The 13,870-nt window shown below is 39.3% G+C and overlaps 2 protein-coding genes across 4 annotated transcripts; both read right to left on the bottom strand.

The window, feature by feature from the left end:
* Positions 1-1,665: 1,665 nt before the first annotated feature.
* Positions 1,666-5,350, bottom strand: LOC131136909 (nucleoredoxin-like protein 1). 3 transcript variants are annotated; one of them, XM_058084253.1, is made up of 4 exons: positions 4,854-5,350; positions 4,358-4,599; positions 3,209-3,298; positions 1,668-3,094 (listed from the first exon to the last, which is right to left on the bottom strand). In XM_058084253.1, exons 2-4 carry the CDS (start codon positions 4,591-4,593, stop codon positions 2,827-2,829), a joined length of 594 nt encoding a protein of 197 aa, XP_057940236.1. In that variant the 5' UTR covers positions 4,594-4,599; positions 4,854-5,350; the 3' UTR covers positions 1,668-2,826. The 3 variants fall into 3 exon arrangements, with proteins under 3 accessions (XP_057940244.1, XP_057940236.1, XP_057940252.1); XM_058084261.1 differs by having other exon boundaries at positions 1,666-3,094; positions 4,367-5,350; XM_058084269.1 differs by lacking the exon at positions 4,854-5,350 and having other exon boundaries at positions 4,358-4,634.
* A 1,026-nt stretch (positions 5,351-6,376) lies between these two features.
* On the bottom strand, positions 6,377-13,470 carry LOC131136900 (nucleoredoxin-like protein 1). The gene is made up of 4 exons (XM_058084243.1): positions 13,329-13,470; positions 8,965-9,238; positions 8,774-8,863; positions 6,377-8,707 (listed from the first exon to the last, which is right to left on the bottom strand). The coding sequence occupies exons 2-4, from the start codon at positions 9,198-9,200 to the stop codon at positions 8,431-8,433; spliced, it is 603 nt and encodes a 200-aa protein (XP_057940226.1). The 5' UTR covers positions 9,201-9,238; positions 13,329-13,470; the 3' UTR covers positions 6,377-8,430.
* Positions 13,471-13,870: the final 400 nt, after the last annotated feature.

Below are 13,870 nucleotides of genomic sequence, written 5' to 3' on the forward strand. Positions count from 1 at the left end.
ACAGCCTATTTCACTTGAATTGTTGTCCTCCTTCTTGCCTTTGCCTATTACAGCTCAAATGAAAACCTCATTAAGATCCAAATGCTATTTTTCAGCTGGTCTTAAGATTTTGATCAGGTCTGTATCCACATCTGAACATAATGTCTTTTTAAAATGCGGATTCAACCTGATTTGACTGCTTTGCAGCTTCCATGTTGCATATACTTGGCAAATTTCCTTCAAATCGGATATGTTTTAACGGGAATATCATTATCAGAACAACACTGCAGGCGCCGTGGGTAGCATATTTAGCACAAACATCTACAAACAAAGCAACTCAGATCAAAACATCAATACATAATAATAAGAGGGAATATACCGAGCAAAGGAAATGAAGCCTATTCTACCAGCATTAACTAATATAATACTCACCTATTTCTGTGCTCCAATATTTTATTCATTCAGAGTTTCCTGTCGTTGATACGACAATACAAAGGCACACCCGACCAGGCAAACGCTCACATTTGCCTAATGGCAGCGTTAGCAAGCCTCAGAAGTCAGAGGAAGGTAAATAGCTTTTCAGAGCTGAGATATCAGGAAATGTTGCAAGGCAATTTGAAGATCCTGACTGATCCCATAAAAGCGTCATCATTATCATCACCATCACCAGTATGGAAACATGAAGTTCTTAGCATGAAGGAAGATGCGTCACATTCAAAGGAAATCACTAATTATGTAAAAAGTCATAGACAAGCGACTTGGAATAACCCTGATTGCCTCTTATATAGTCCAAAGGAAAGAGCCCGAATTCACGGGCTAAACATTCACCGACAAAATTATCTTAATGCCGCTGAATAATTCATCAACGTCTCAGAAATCTGAATAAATATGATGTGTTTTGATTGGATGGTGCGAATTGCTAGCTTTACTAATTCTTCTAACCAATTCCCCATTTACAGCCACACAACCCATCATGGGGAGACTTGGCGCCCAACCAACATGGCAGCCAAACTGAGATCGTTGCAGATTTGTGTGACTTTTATGTTACTTTTAATTGGTGGATGGCAAATCAATACGCAGTGAGAGCAAAAGCATTGCTGTAATAGGAAAGCAATGTAATCACACTAATATCAGATTGGCATTCCAACTACATCAATAGAAGTCTGTATCTTCGGACAAATGAGGGTTTTGTTTGTCTGAAGTAAAAAAAAAAAAAAAAACGGTCGTAGGCGGTGCTAGTCGTAACTCTGACAAAATGCGTTTGATTGCTAACAAATGCACCCAGTCAAGCTCAGGCGTCCACTAACAATAATGCAAGATAGTGTCCTATCTTAATGGTTAGAGTAATGCTGTTTTTAAGAGGAACATTACAGAAACGGCCCAATTGACTAGTAAGTATTTGTAACATTCTAATAACATGATAATAAAAGTAAAAAAAAGAAATGTAAGAAGTTTTTCCACTCCACTCTTGGAGGCTGGGCCCAATAGACAATAGAATTGTGAAGGAAGAGGACACTGTGGCATCTTTAATTTCATTAAAACAAGTTACTATTAAGTCTTAAAATGGAAAAACTCATACTGATTCAAAACTATTTTTATTTTTATTTTTATTTTTATTTTTTTTTTAATTTTAATTTTAATTTTAATTTTAATTTTAATTTTAATTTTAATTTTAATTTTAATTTTAATTTTAATTTTAATTTTTATTTTTATTTTTATTTTTATTTTTATTTTTATTTTTATTTTTATTTTTATTTTTATTTTTATTTTTATTTTTACTTTTACTTTTACTTTTACTTTTATTTTTATTTTTATTTTTATTTTTATTTTTATTTTTATTTTTATTTTTATTTTTATTTTTATTTTTATTTTTATTTTTATTTTTATTTTTATTTTTATTTTTATTTTTATTTTTATTTTTATTTTTATTTTTATTTTTATTTTTATTTATTTTATATTTTTTATTTTATTTTTATTCATTCATTCATTTTCTACCGCTTTTTCCTCACGAGGGTCGCGGGGGGTGCTGGAGCCTATCCCAGCTGTCTTCGGGCGAGAGGCGGGGTACACCCTGGACTGGTCGCCAGCCAATCACAGGGCACATATAGACAAACAACCATTCACACTCACATTCATACCTATGGACAATTTGGAGTCACCAATTAACCTAGCATGTTTTGGGGATGTGGGAGGAAACCAGAGTAATTATTATTATTATTATTATTATTATTATTATTATTATTATTATTATTATTATTATTATTATTATTATTATTATTATTATTATTATTATTATTATTATTATTATTATTATTATTATTATTATCATCACTCTTGGAGGCAGGTCCCAATAGGCAATAGAATGTTTTTTCTTTTGATTTTCCTTTGATGCCATATTTCCATATTTCATATTTGTTATTTCCTTGGACTTATTTTCCTTTACATTGAATCTGTTCTCCTTCTCATCAACGATGGGCAAGGCAGCCTTGACGGGATTTTTCTTTCTCTATTGTATCTTTCCATCTCTGCCATATTGACTGCCTTTTTCTTTTTGTTTGTGCTAACTGTCTATATTTTCAATAATAGCCCATGCATCTTCATAAGAGCGTTCATTGATCTCTGTGACGGATAGTTATTTGCCTCAAATACAGGGAAGAAACGTAAGGTGAGGGCACCCTGAACGTGGCTTCTCGGCCTGCTATCTAAGTGCTCATGGTGCCTGCCGGTTTGGTTGTCAGCATGTCGCCGAGAATATAATTATTATTATTATTATTATACACCACGACTTCCTACAGCCTGTGTAATATCATTATTGTAGTGTGACTTTATTTATTTTTCTTTCCTTTTCTACTCTTTCTTCCTCTTCTTGTCATCCTCCACCTTGTACTTGAGTCTCCTGACAGGATCTGTGAAGCTTCGCATGGACTTCTCCTGAATGTCGTCTGTGAGCATGAAGTTCCTATCAAGAATCTCGGCTGCTTCCTGCCAGTTGCGGTAGCATTCAGGTCCAAGGCGGAGTATCTCGTCCACTGCATTTGGGATGAGGATAGAACAGTCGGGGCGCAGGACCACCACTGTGGGGAGCTCCTCCACATTAAATATGTTCTCCAGCTCTCTGTGGACATACATAATGGTACTCACAGTGGTGCACGCATTATATATTACAACGACTGTGCGTATTGACATTACAGTCATCTGTGTACACAGCCTGTGGGCTTGTAGCACCGACCTCCTGTAGGGGTCTTTATAGGCGAGGAACAGGCACTTCTTGGGCAGCTCTTTGAGGAAGTTCTCTTGTTGTTCCTCTGACAGGTCCAAACTGATGTTAACAGAAAACACTTTATTGGTCAATTAAGTTAACGGAACGGATTGATAACACATGAATGACTAGTATATTACCTCATCTGCAGTACATTATGGATGAATGGATTGATGAATGGTTGGGTGGTTGAATTAAGGAATACATTACAATATGAATACAATATGGTTTATGAAGTGAATGGATTAATACATGCATGGGTGAATGGAATACATTGGGAATGTTGAATGAAAGAATTAAGGAATACATACAATGTATATTTATAAAATAATCTATATGTACAAAAATTATAAAAAAATATATATTTATAAAAATTATAAAAATATATATTTATAAAAATTATAAAAAATAATTTATATATAAAATATATAATATTCATTCATTAATTTTCTACCGCTTTTTCCTCATGAGGGTCATGGGGGTGCTGGAGCCTATCCCAGCCGTCTTCGGGCGAGAGGCGGGGTACACCCTGGACTGGTCGCCAGCCAATCCCAGGGCATGTTTTTGGAATGTGGGAGGAAACCGGAGTACCCGGAGAAAACCCACGCAAACAGAGAACATGAGAGATGGCCGAGGGTGGAATTGAACCCTGGTCTCCTAGCTGTGAGGTCTGCGCACTAACCACTCGACCGCCGTGCCGCCAATATATTATATAATATAATATATATAATGAAATAATATATATGCTTGCATGCGGGGCTGCACGGCAGGCCTCACAGCTAGAGGACCCAAGTTCAACTCCGCCATCTCTGTGTGGAGTTTGCATGTTCTCCCCGTGCATGCGTGGGTTTTCTCCGGGTACTCCGGTTTCCTCCCACATTCCAAAAACATGCTAGGTTAATTGGCGACTCCAAATTGTCCATAGGTATGAATGTGAGTGTGAATGGTTGTTTGTCTATATGTGCCCTGTGATTGGCTGGCCACCAGTCCAGGGTGTACCGATATCAACCGATATTGATCCTGTATATTTTCATGATCGGGAACCGATATTGCATTTTTTTTTTGCTAATATCGGTCCGATAATTCTCAGTACCGATAATGACAGTATGGCTGTTCTACCTAACATACAGGAGGACCAGCTGAGCAGATCGATCCACGTAGAACTCATCGGTCAAGCGTTTGAAGAAGTCGCTGAGCTGGGGTGCAAAACGCTGACATCTCTCGCATGCAGCAGAAGCAAAGAAGAGCATCAAGATGCGGTTCTGCAGGCGTGTGGCGATTTCATGGTCTGTGTCCAGCTCGTCCTGGTCCCTGTTGTTCTTCACCAGGACCCGGTCGATGAACAAGTCCACCATCTTAAACTGTCTCAAGAGGATGTATTGAAGATACAGGAAATGGGTGGTTTATTAGTAAACAAAATGTCAAGAATGGACTATAGGATGTGGTAAAAGGGTAATACGCTGGCAGGTAGATGTTAGAGTCCTCTATTCAGTTTCAATAGCGGCGTTTGAAATGAACTAATGAGTCTCCTCGCTGTCATTCCCATACAGCTCCCATTAATCACACCAGCACGTCTTGCTTGCTGTTAAATCTGATAATCCTCATTCTTGCTTACCTCAACCTCACAGTAGCAAATCCAAAAAGGAGAACAGCCTTTTTTTCTTCACTCTTATCTCCTCCTCCTGAGTTGTACTTGAATCATTTCCAAGTCTGTCTCTTCAAATCACTTTCACTCTCAAACTATATCTCCTTCACCTTGATTGCTGTTCACTCTGTTGCTGTTCCTTTTTGTCTGCGCTTCACCTCCCCTCCCACCCCCCTTAGTGTCTGGGAGGGTGGGGTGAGACAAGGTGACAGACAAGGTGCTCACTTGTGGAAATGTGTGGCTCTTTACAAAGCATTCAATATAAGCATGTGAGCATTCATTTATTCATTCATTCATTTTATACCGCTTAGGTGGCTTAGAGGCGGGGTACACCCTGGATTGGTGGCCAGCCAATCACAGGGCACATATAGACAAACAACCATTCACACTCACATTCATACCTATGGACAATTTGGAGTTGCTAATTAACCTAGCATGTTTTTGGAATGTGGGAGGAAACCGGAGTACCCGGAGAAAACCCACGCATGCACGGGGAGAACATGCAAATTTCCACATAGAGATGGCGGAATTGAACTCGGGTCCTCTAGCTGTGAGGCTTGCCGTGCAGCCCCGCACGTAAGCATATATATATATATATATATATATATATATATATATATATATATATATATATATATATATATATATATATATATATATATATATATATATATATATATATTCTTTTTATAATTTTTATAAATATATAATTTTTTAAATAGGCGGCACGGCGGTCTGGTGGTTAGTGCGCAGACCTCACAGCTAGGAGACCAGGGTTCGGTCCCCGCCCTCGGCCATCTCTGTGTGGAGTTTGCATGTTCTCCCCGTGCATGTGTGGGTTTTCTCCGGGTATTCCGGTTTCCTCCCACATTCCAAAAACATGCTAGGTTAATTGGCCACTCCAAATTGTCCATAGGTATGAATGTGAGTGTGAATGGTTGTTTGTCTATATGTGCCCTGTGATTGGCTGGCGACCAGTCCAGGGTGTACCCCGCCTCTCGCCCGAAGACAGCTGGGATAGGCTCCAGCACCCCCCGCGACCCTCGTGAGGAAAAAAGCGGTAGAAAATGAATGAATGAATGAATGAATTTTTTAAATACATTTTTATAAATATATAAATTTTTATAAATATATTATATATATTATATATTAACTATAAAATAATACAAATCTTATGACTAATACAGGATAACTTGGGTTGACATCACACTCACATTCAGTCACAGTCCCACTACTTTTGCGATTAAGGAATTATGGTCCCACAAGTTTGAATTTTTTTTCAAAATGCAATTTTTCTCCAAAAATAGGCATTTTTTTCATTCACCAATTAGCGCTGTCAAGGTCCACGGATGTCGAAAAAATCACATTTTTTTTCAAGTTGCTGAAACAACACTTTACTGGTCCGGGGTGTAGGCCAAACCCCTCCACATGTTCATCGGGGTCCTGGCAGGACCCAAAGATGGCAAAAAACACAATTTTTCCGAGGGGGTCAGTTTTTGTCAGTTTTTTTGGATTTTTTTCAGTCACAAAATCACTTTTCTGAGCAATACAAGAATCGAACACTGAACCAGCTAAATCATTTCCGGTTATCTTAAGTTTGCCTGGTTTTGGTTGTCACTGTAGTCCGTCCTGCATGGTGGATTATAAGATGAGCCATCGGATGCAGTTTGCAACATCTCTGTTAACCCCTCGTCTCCCACGATGTTTATAGTCCTGGAGTTCATCGCCATCCACATCCAATAACGCTCACATTCGCATTCATTTTAACATCTCCTCTTCACCACCAACCATTCCTCATATTGCCATCTTGACTATAATAGAAACCTATCAGCTAAGGCTAAACAAACCCACACACAATGACAGCTAATCAATGCCCACTTCACGGTGTGACCATCGCCTGTGGCTTGGACTATTGCAGCATGTAGCGCCCCCAAAAATATCTTGCAGGGGGAGCACGTTTAATGCAGCATTTGAAGAACTTGAAGAATTTGATGGAGTATGATGAGTTTTTTTTAAGGAAATAAATAAGAATACAAATAAAAATGGACACGGTATATATTTTATTAAGTTGACAACATATATACTATTTAGTGTTTTATCTTTAAAGTTCAACTTCCACTCTTAGGGTCAGGTGCCAGCACCTGTAAAAAGTTTAAAAAGGTGCACTTCCACGTTTGTATCAACTTATTTGAATCCCACTCGGAAATAAAACAACTCCATGCCATTATTATTGCAAGTGTGTTGGAGTTCCAAGCTATAAGCTTCCCCCAGACATCAATCCTTTGTGGTCTCTAAAGGCTTGATCCAGCTTTGCACAGGGAGGTCCACATCAAATTGAAATAAACAGCAGCATTGCCAGTGGTCAATCACAAGGCTGGGGGATCAAACTGATGGTCGAGGAGGCAAAATAAACAGAGAGAAAGTACTTCCTGTGTCATGATGTGCATTATTTTAGCAGCAGGGAAAGTATTGTGTTTAGTACCTTAAATCGTTAAATGTGTTAATAATACTATTAGACGTTATTCCTTCATATTCTAGCAGCAGTATTAGTAGTAGTAGTATATAAGTATATAAGTAGCCAAAAAGTTACCACTTCCACACAAAATAGGAGGAGAACTCATTCATTCATTCATTTTCTACCGCTTTTCCTCACGAGGGTCGCGGGGGGTGCTGGAGCCTATCCCAGCTGTCTTCGGGCGAGAGGCGGGGTACACCCTGGACTGGTGGCCAGCCAATCACAGGGCACATATAGACAAACAACCATTCACACTCACATTCATACCTATGGACAATTTGGAGTCGCTAATTAACCTAGCATGTTTTTGGAATGTGGGAGGAAACCGGAGTAAAACCGGGGAAAACCCACGCATGCACAGGGAGAACATGCAGACTCCACACAGAGATGGCCGAGGGTGGGGAAAGACAAAATAAGTCGCCAAAAAGTTACCACTTCCACACAAAATAGGAGGAGAACTCATTCATTCATTCATTTTCTACCGCTTTTCCTCACGAGGGTCGCGGGGGGTGCTGGAGCCTATCCCAGCTGTCTTCGGGCGAGAGGCGGGGTACACCCTGGACTGGTCGCCAGCCAATCACAGGGCACATATAGACAAACAACCATTCACACTCACATTCATACTTATGGACAATTTGGAGTCGGCAATTAACCTAGCATGTTTTTGGAATGGGGGAGGAAACCGAAGGGTGGAATCGAACCCTGGTCCTCCTAGCTGTGAGGTCTGTGCGCTAACCACTCGAGCGCCGTGCCGCCTGTACAATTCCAATTCTAAAAATATTTTTGAGATGTTCAAAATTTGTGGCAACGTGAACTCGGTGCAATATATGCCTGAAATCACATGAATGGGTTAACTTTTCCCACACCTCTTGGAGCAAGTTGGGGGAATTTCTTTAGCCTCTTAGATCCTTAGCCAATGTGCACCATATTTGGTCACAAATCGCTTGCCAAGTGCGTAAACACAACACAAAGTGGTCTTCACAAAAATGAGCTTCCACTTTCTCCGTCTTCACTGTCAGCTTTCCCTCACCGCTACAACCGCCACCATCTCTTTTTCCTCTTGTCATCCTCCATCTTGTATTTGAGCCTCCTCACAGGGTCGGTGGCTGTGCGCATATTCAGGTTGTCGAACTCCTCGTTCATCATGAAGGTTCTCTCGATCAGCTCTGAAGATTCCTGCCAGTTGTGGAAACACTCGCAACCAAAACGACAAATGTCCTGCACAGCATTTGGCGACAGGACAGAACCGTCTGGACGAAGGACCACCACAGTTGGGACATCTTTCACCTTAAACATGGCCTGGAGTTCCCTGAAATGCACCAACATGTTTTTTAGAACGACATACACGCTACATATGCAAGAACTGTTCACCTACTTCCTGTATGGGTCTTCAAAGGCCAAAAACAGAACCTTTTTGTGCATCTCTTTGAGAAATTTACCCTGCTGCTCCTCTGATTGGTCCAAGCTGCAGAGACGAGATGAAAACGATCAAGCGAATGCACATGAACTCATCGTTTTGATCTATGAAAGCGAGACAGCAAGACAAGGAGTGACGCTGGCACACACCTGATATAAATAAGCGCCAGCAGTCGGGGGTATTCAATGTAAGCTGGGTCTTTCAGACGCTTAAAAAAGTCATTCAGAACAGGCACAAACTCCCAGCACTTATCACACTCAGCGGTTGCAAAGAGCAGCATAACGATTCGGTTTTCCAGTATCCCGATGATTTCCCGCTCCGTGTTGAGCTCATCCTGGTCCCAATTGTTTTCCACCAGAACTCGGTTGAGGAAAAGGTCCACCATGATGGAACACAAGCAGGGGGTGCAGATGGAAGACACCACTGTGGAGATAGGAAATGATTGGTTTAAATTGTAGTATCCTGCCTCTGCATTCATAATGTCCAATATTATGTCAGACAAGTCATGTACTTCAGTATTATTGTCTCCTGTCCGAATCTAAAGGATTTAGGATTTACATAAAACTGCTCAACAACAAAAAGAAGGGTCATCAACACTGCAAACATTTGTGTAGACGTTATTTGAGAGAAAATGTATGCTTATAGAGCGTTTATACATTTTATACAAGGGAGTCAAAGGAGCTCAGAACACACAAGGGATGCTGATGTCATCGCAGCGCACCAATGAATGCGTTGCTCAGATGCAATGACTTGTTTACCTAACTTTAACATTTAAAAAAAAAACTGTACATGTTTACTGAAGTATACTTTTAGGGTGTTAAGCTACTGTGTGGTGAATTTAGTGTTCTCAGTAAGATGACATCTTGAGTCACACTGTTATGTTGTTTTACTGTCATATATAATGACCTCCGGCAAATTCCATTGATTGAAAAGTTTGAGTGCTCTTATAACTCGTGAATAACTCGTGGTAACTCGTCTTGCCAAAGAAAGAGCTATAATTTCCTCACTGACTCGTGAATGGCACAGTATTTAAACAATCAGTAGTAGTTCTGAAGTTAAGGAGATGTCACAAGATTAGAATTTAGCCATAGATCAGCTGCAGCACTTTATAACTCGCAGGGTCCAAATAATTTACGGTAATAATAATATAAATGTACTTATTTATTATCATTACATGCATAGAGTATATATTCAGAGGGAAAAGTTTTCCATTCAGTTCATTTATTTTCCATCCTGCTCGTTCTTATTAGGGTAACTGGTGATCTAGCAGTGAGAGTTGGATACATTCTGGACTGGTTGCCAGCCAGTCACAGGGCATGTATAGATAAATAACCACTTGCATTCATTTTGGTTTATGTAAGTAAGTAAATATGTAAATAAGTAAATAATAAAACGTGGAATAATATCATGACACGGTTATTACAAAAGCCCTCTGAGGGTAACCAGAAAAGGTTTATTGCCAGGTATGATCAAACACATACTAGGAATATGTTTTGGTATAGTGGGTGCAGACTCATCTATTAAAAAAGAATGAAAAATACATAATATACAGAATAACAGTATAAATATATGTACACAGTCTGTTTTTTGTTTGTTATTCCGGAAGTGCAGTCTGATTGTTTTTCCTAAAAGTCCAAACTGGGCATTAATGTAACGTATAACCAGAACTGTGATGTGGCCCACCTGATTTAGGGTCTCCATTTAAACTAACATGCATACAAACTCCACACAGAGGTGCCCCGAGACAGATTCAAACCCTCCATATCGTGACTGTGATGCCAACATACTAACCCAGGGGTGGGCAAACTTTTTGAGGTCATTGATAAGGTCATTGATATAACAAAATTTCCGGGGGGGGGGGGGGGGGGGGGCAGACTATATATTTTACACATAACAGTCCACCTGGTATTATTGTATCTGTAAAATTGTCATGCAATCTGCTATTATTTATTATTTTATATTTATATTTAAATATTTTAAAAATAATAAAATATTATAATAATTAAAATAAAATTAAAATAATAATTATTATATTATTATTATGTAAAATATGCAAATATAACAATATTATTATATATAATTAATATAATAATTAGCATTAATATAATAAATATAATAATTATAATAGTTATAATAATAATATAATAATTATTATTTTAATTTTTATTATTATTATGTGCTTGTGTCTCTTTTTTCAGGAGCACTTTGTAAACAACAGACCATGTCAAAAAACAAAATTGATAAAACCATCAAAAGGTTGGCTCAGGCCATGATGCCAGGTTGTATGTTGAGTTTAAATTAAATACTTTTGAAAGATTGGGCGGGCCGTATTCAAACACTTGGCGGGCTGGATGTGGCCCCCGGGCCGTAGTTTGCCCACCCCTGTACTAACCACTAGTTAACTGGGAATCCTTTTTCTATTTCTAATGTAAATTTGTCACCGGCTGTCGGTGACACAGCCAGGATGGGTACTGATCAACCTGTTGATACTCATTGGTTTACTGGACCTTAACTTAATAAAATGTGACAAGTCTCAGGCTAAGCACAGCGGGAGTTACTTCCTGCTTGCCAGATTGTGAGCCCACATTTAGCTTCTCCGGCACCGGCAGGAACTTGGGGTAAATTATGAGAAACCCTACAAACATATTACTGACAATGCAATGAATAACTGTATATGTATGACAGACTTTATAATCGCATTAGCTAAAAGTAGTTCATTGTTTACATGCATTGCATGCATAATAAACAAAATACCTTCATGTATTAACAATACCAACTCATCGACAACAACATAATCTAAACCATACTGACTCTGGAACTGTCCTGGAAAACAAATTCTAATATTTTTTTACACTTCCACTGATATTGATATACCCGTGCAATACTCTTATTGACATTTTCGACATAGCTTTTGTATCATTGATTCATTGTGCAATGGCAACATTGTTGTAAGTAATAAAGAAGTATGCTCAGAAAGGTTGGAGCTAATATGGTTGCCAGATACAGTAGATATACAGTAAACCTCGGATATATCGGAAATTTGCTCACAACGGACAGATAAAAAAGAACCGATTTTTCTGTAATGCATTTCCAATAAAAATTCATTGCATATATCGGATTTTTTATAACGGATTTCGCCTATTTCGGACAAAATCTCCAGTCCCGTTCCAATGCATTTCCATTAAATTTCCCTGGCATATATCGGATGGCCGCATCGTTATGCTAATCTTGTTGATGTCACTGGCTATTGTCTTTCTCCTGGCTCCAGATTTAGGACAAATATAAAAGTGAGTGACGTCAATAATACTAGCACAGCAGTGAATGAGATCTTAACCTCACTATTGGAAATAACGTAGGCCTGACGGGCGTAACAGGGCCTAGCTTAATTAACAATTTGTTATGCTCAGAGTCCAATAAAGTTAAATTCTCATTACCTTACGTCTCTTTTCATTGCCCAGTCCAGGTACATTGGAAACATAGTCAAGGAAGTGCCTTTTTATAACGGATAAAATCCGATTTACGCATATACCGGATATAAATCCGATATATGCGTAAAACGGACATTTTCCGGTATACGCATATAACGGATTTCGCTTATATCGGACAAAACCAGTGGGAACAATTGAATCCGATATATCCGAGGTTTACTGTATTAGATATTTCTGAGTAGTTGCCTTCAATGAAAACTGTGATTCAGTTTCAGCCAATAAAGGTCAAAAAAAGAACCATAACATGAATTAATTTGTTTGCTACCACTGTCCAGGGTCATAGCCAATCTGGAGGCTAACCCAGGTCATTCGAGACAAAAGGTGAACTGGATCACGGGACATATTGACATGTTTTTGGACTGTAGGCGCAACCCAGCACCGGGAGAACATTCAAACGCCACACAAACATGTATTCATTTTTCATTCGAATAAAAAGCCAATGTCAAGGATCATACGTCAGCGATGAAAGTTTCATTCCAAGGAATTACTGCACTGTGGAACAATCTACATAGCGGCCCTTTGAAATGAGGATTATGCCGCAGAGGGACCAAAAACACCACAAAAGAACTACTTTTCTGATGTAGAAATAAAGTTCAGGCCTACATCTCGGAAAATGTGCTTTATCGTTCCCGGCCAGCCTGTATTTCAGTGTCGCAGGAGTCACTGCAGGCGGTGAATTGACAGTGATAACCTCACAAATTAGATTTGGCTCTCTGGCTTTGAGCTGATCTATTTGGCACTACAACTCCACACTGAAACATCCGAGGCTGATAGAGGAGAAATATGTTGGAAAACTGGACGTCGCCTGGAAAAGGGGATTTACTGTAAGACTTGGGAGAGGTCAAAGCTTAAATCCTACATTCGGAAAAGTAATTTCGCAATCATCCGGTTCACTTTTTGAAGCTCATTGATCCTGGCCTGATATACTAGCACCGGTGCCTTGTTTAGTTAATAGCTAATTTAATAGGCAATCAATTGGCGTACGTGATGTGGCGGCTGAATACATCGTAAGTCATTTACCTCACCTTGAAACTCGTTTCAAATATATCCCAACTTTCTCTTGCAAGTCATTGTTTTCATCTCTGATTTGTTGCCTTTCCTCTTCAGCTCTTTTATTTCCTCCTTTTAAATGACGCCTTCACTGCTTCTCCATTTGGCTTTGTGCTTAAGTTCAAGCCACATCAGGATTTACCGAGAGAGATTATAGATAAGAGTGGGCGTGTCCGTGCTGTAACTCAGGAGCAGAGGTCATTGTGCAGGGCCTTAAAACTCCACGCAGCTCAGGAGTGGCAATCTTCTTACTTCAAACGAAGAAGCAAGGGCGGCAAGGATGAAGGAAGCGAACACAAAAAGCGCTTCAATGGAGATGTATCGTGCCACGTCACGGCCACACGGCGCACTAATTACCGGCGTCAGTCATTTTCTCCCCTGCAAGCATAAGAATGACTCTTCTTGCGTTTTGTTATCAAAGCCGCGTGACAGGCGGGATGTGGAATGTAGCGGAAATGAACCTAGGGGAGTCGATCGTTTGATTGGAGCACAGTTCTATTAAATCTCAGCGAGTGCC

Source organism: Doryrhamphus excisus, chromosome 1 (genome assembly GCF_030265055.1).
Source record: "Doryrhamphus excisus isolate RoL2022-K1 chromosome 1, RoL_Dexc_1.0, whole genome shotgun sequence".
Lineage (NCBI taxonomy): Eukaryota > Metazoa > Chordata > Actinopteri > Syngnathiformes > Syngnathidae > Doryrhamphus > Doryrhamphus excisus.

Excerpts from the sequence above, each read along its gene's own strand:
- LOC131136900 (XM_058084243.1), bottom strand. The coding sequence starts at position 9,200 with ATGGTGGACCTTTTCCTCAACCGAGTTCTGGTGGAAAACAATTGGGAC. Across the intron at positions 8,864-8,964 it reads CTGGCGCTTATTTATATCAG|CTTGGACCAATCAGAGGAGC; the intron begins GTGTGTGCCAGC and ends TCGTCTCTGCAG. Across the intron at positions 8,708-8,773 it reads TTTGAAGACCCATACAGGAA|GGAACTCCAGGCCATGTTTA; the intron begins GTAGGTGAACAG and ends GGTGCATTTCAG.
- LOC131136909 (XM_058084253.1), bottom strand. The coding sequence starts at position 4,593 with ATGGTGGACTTGTTCATCGACCGGGTCCTGGTGAAGAACAACAGGGAC. Across the intron at positions 3,299-4,357 it reads CTGGTCCTCCTGTATGTTAG|TTTGGACCTGTCAGAGGAAC; the intron begins GTAGAACAGCCA and ends TGTTAACATCAG. Across the intron at positions 3,095-3,208 it reads TATAAAGACCCCTACAGGAG|AGAGCTGGAGAACATATTTA; the intron begins GTCGGTGCTACA and ends GTATGTCCACAG.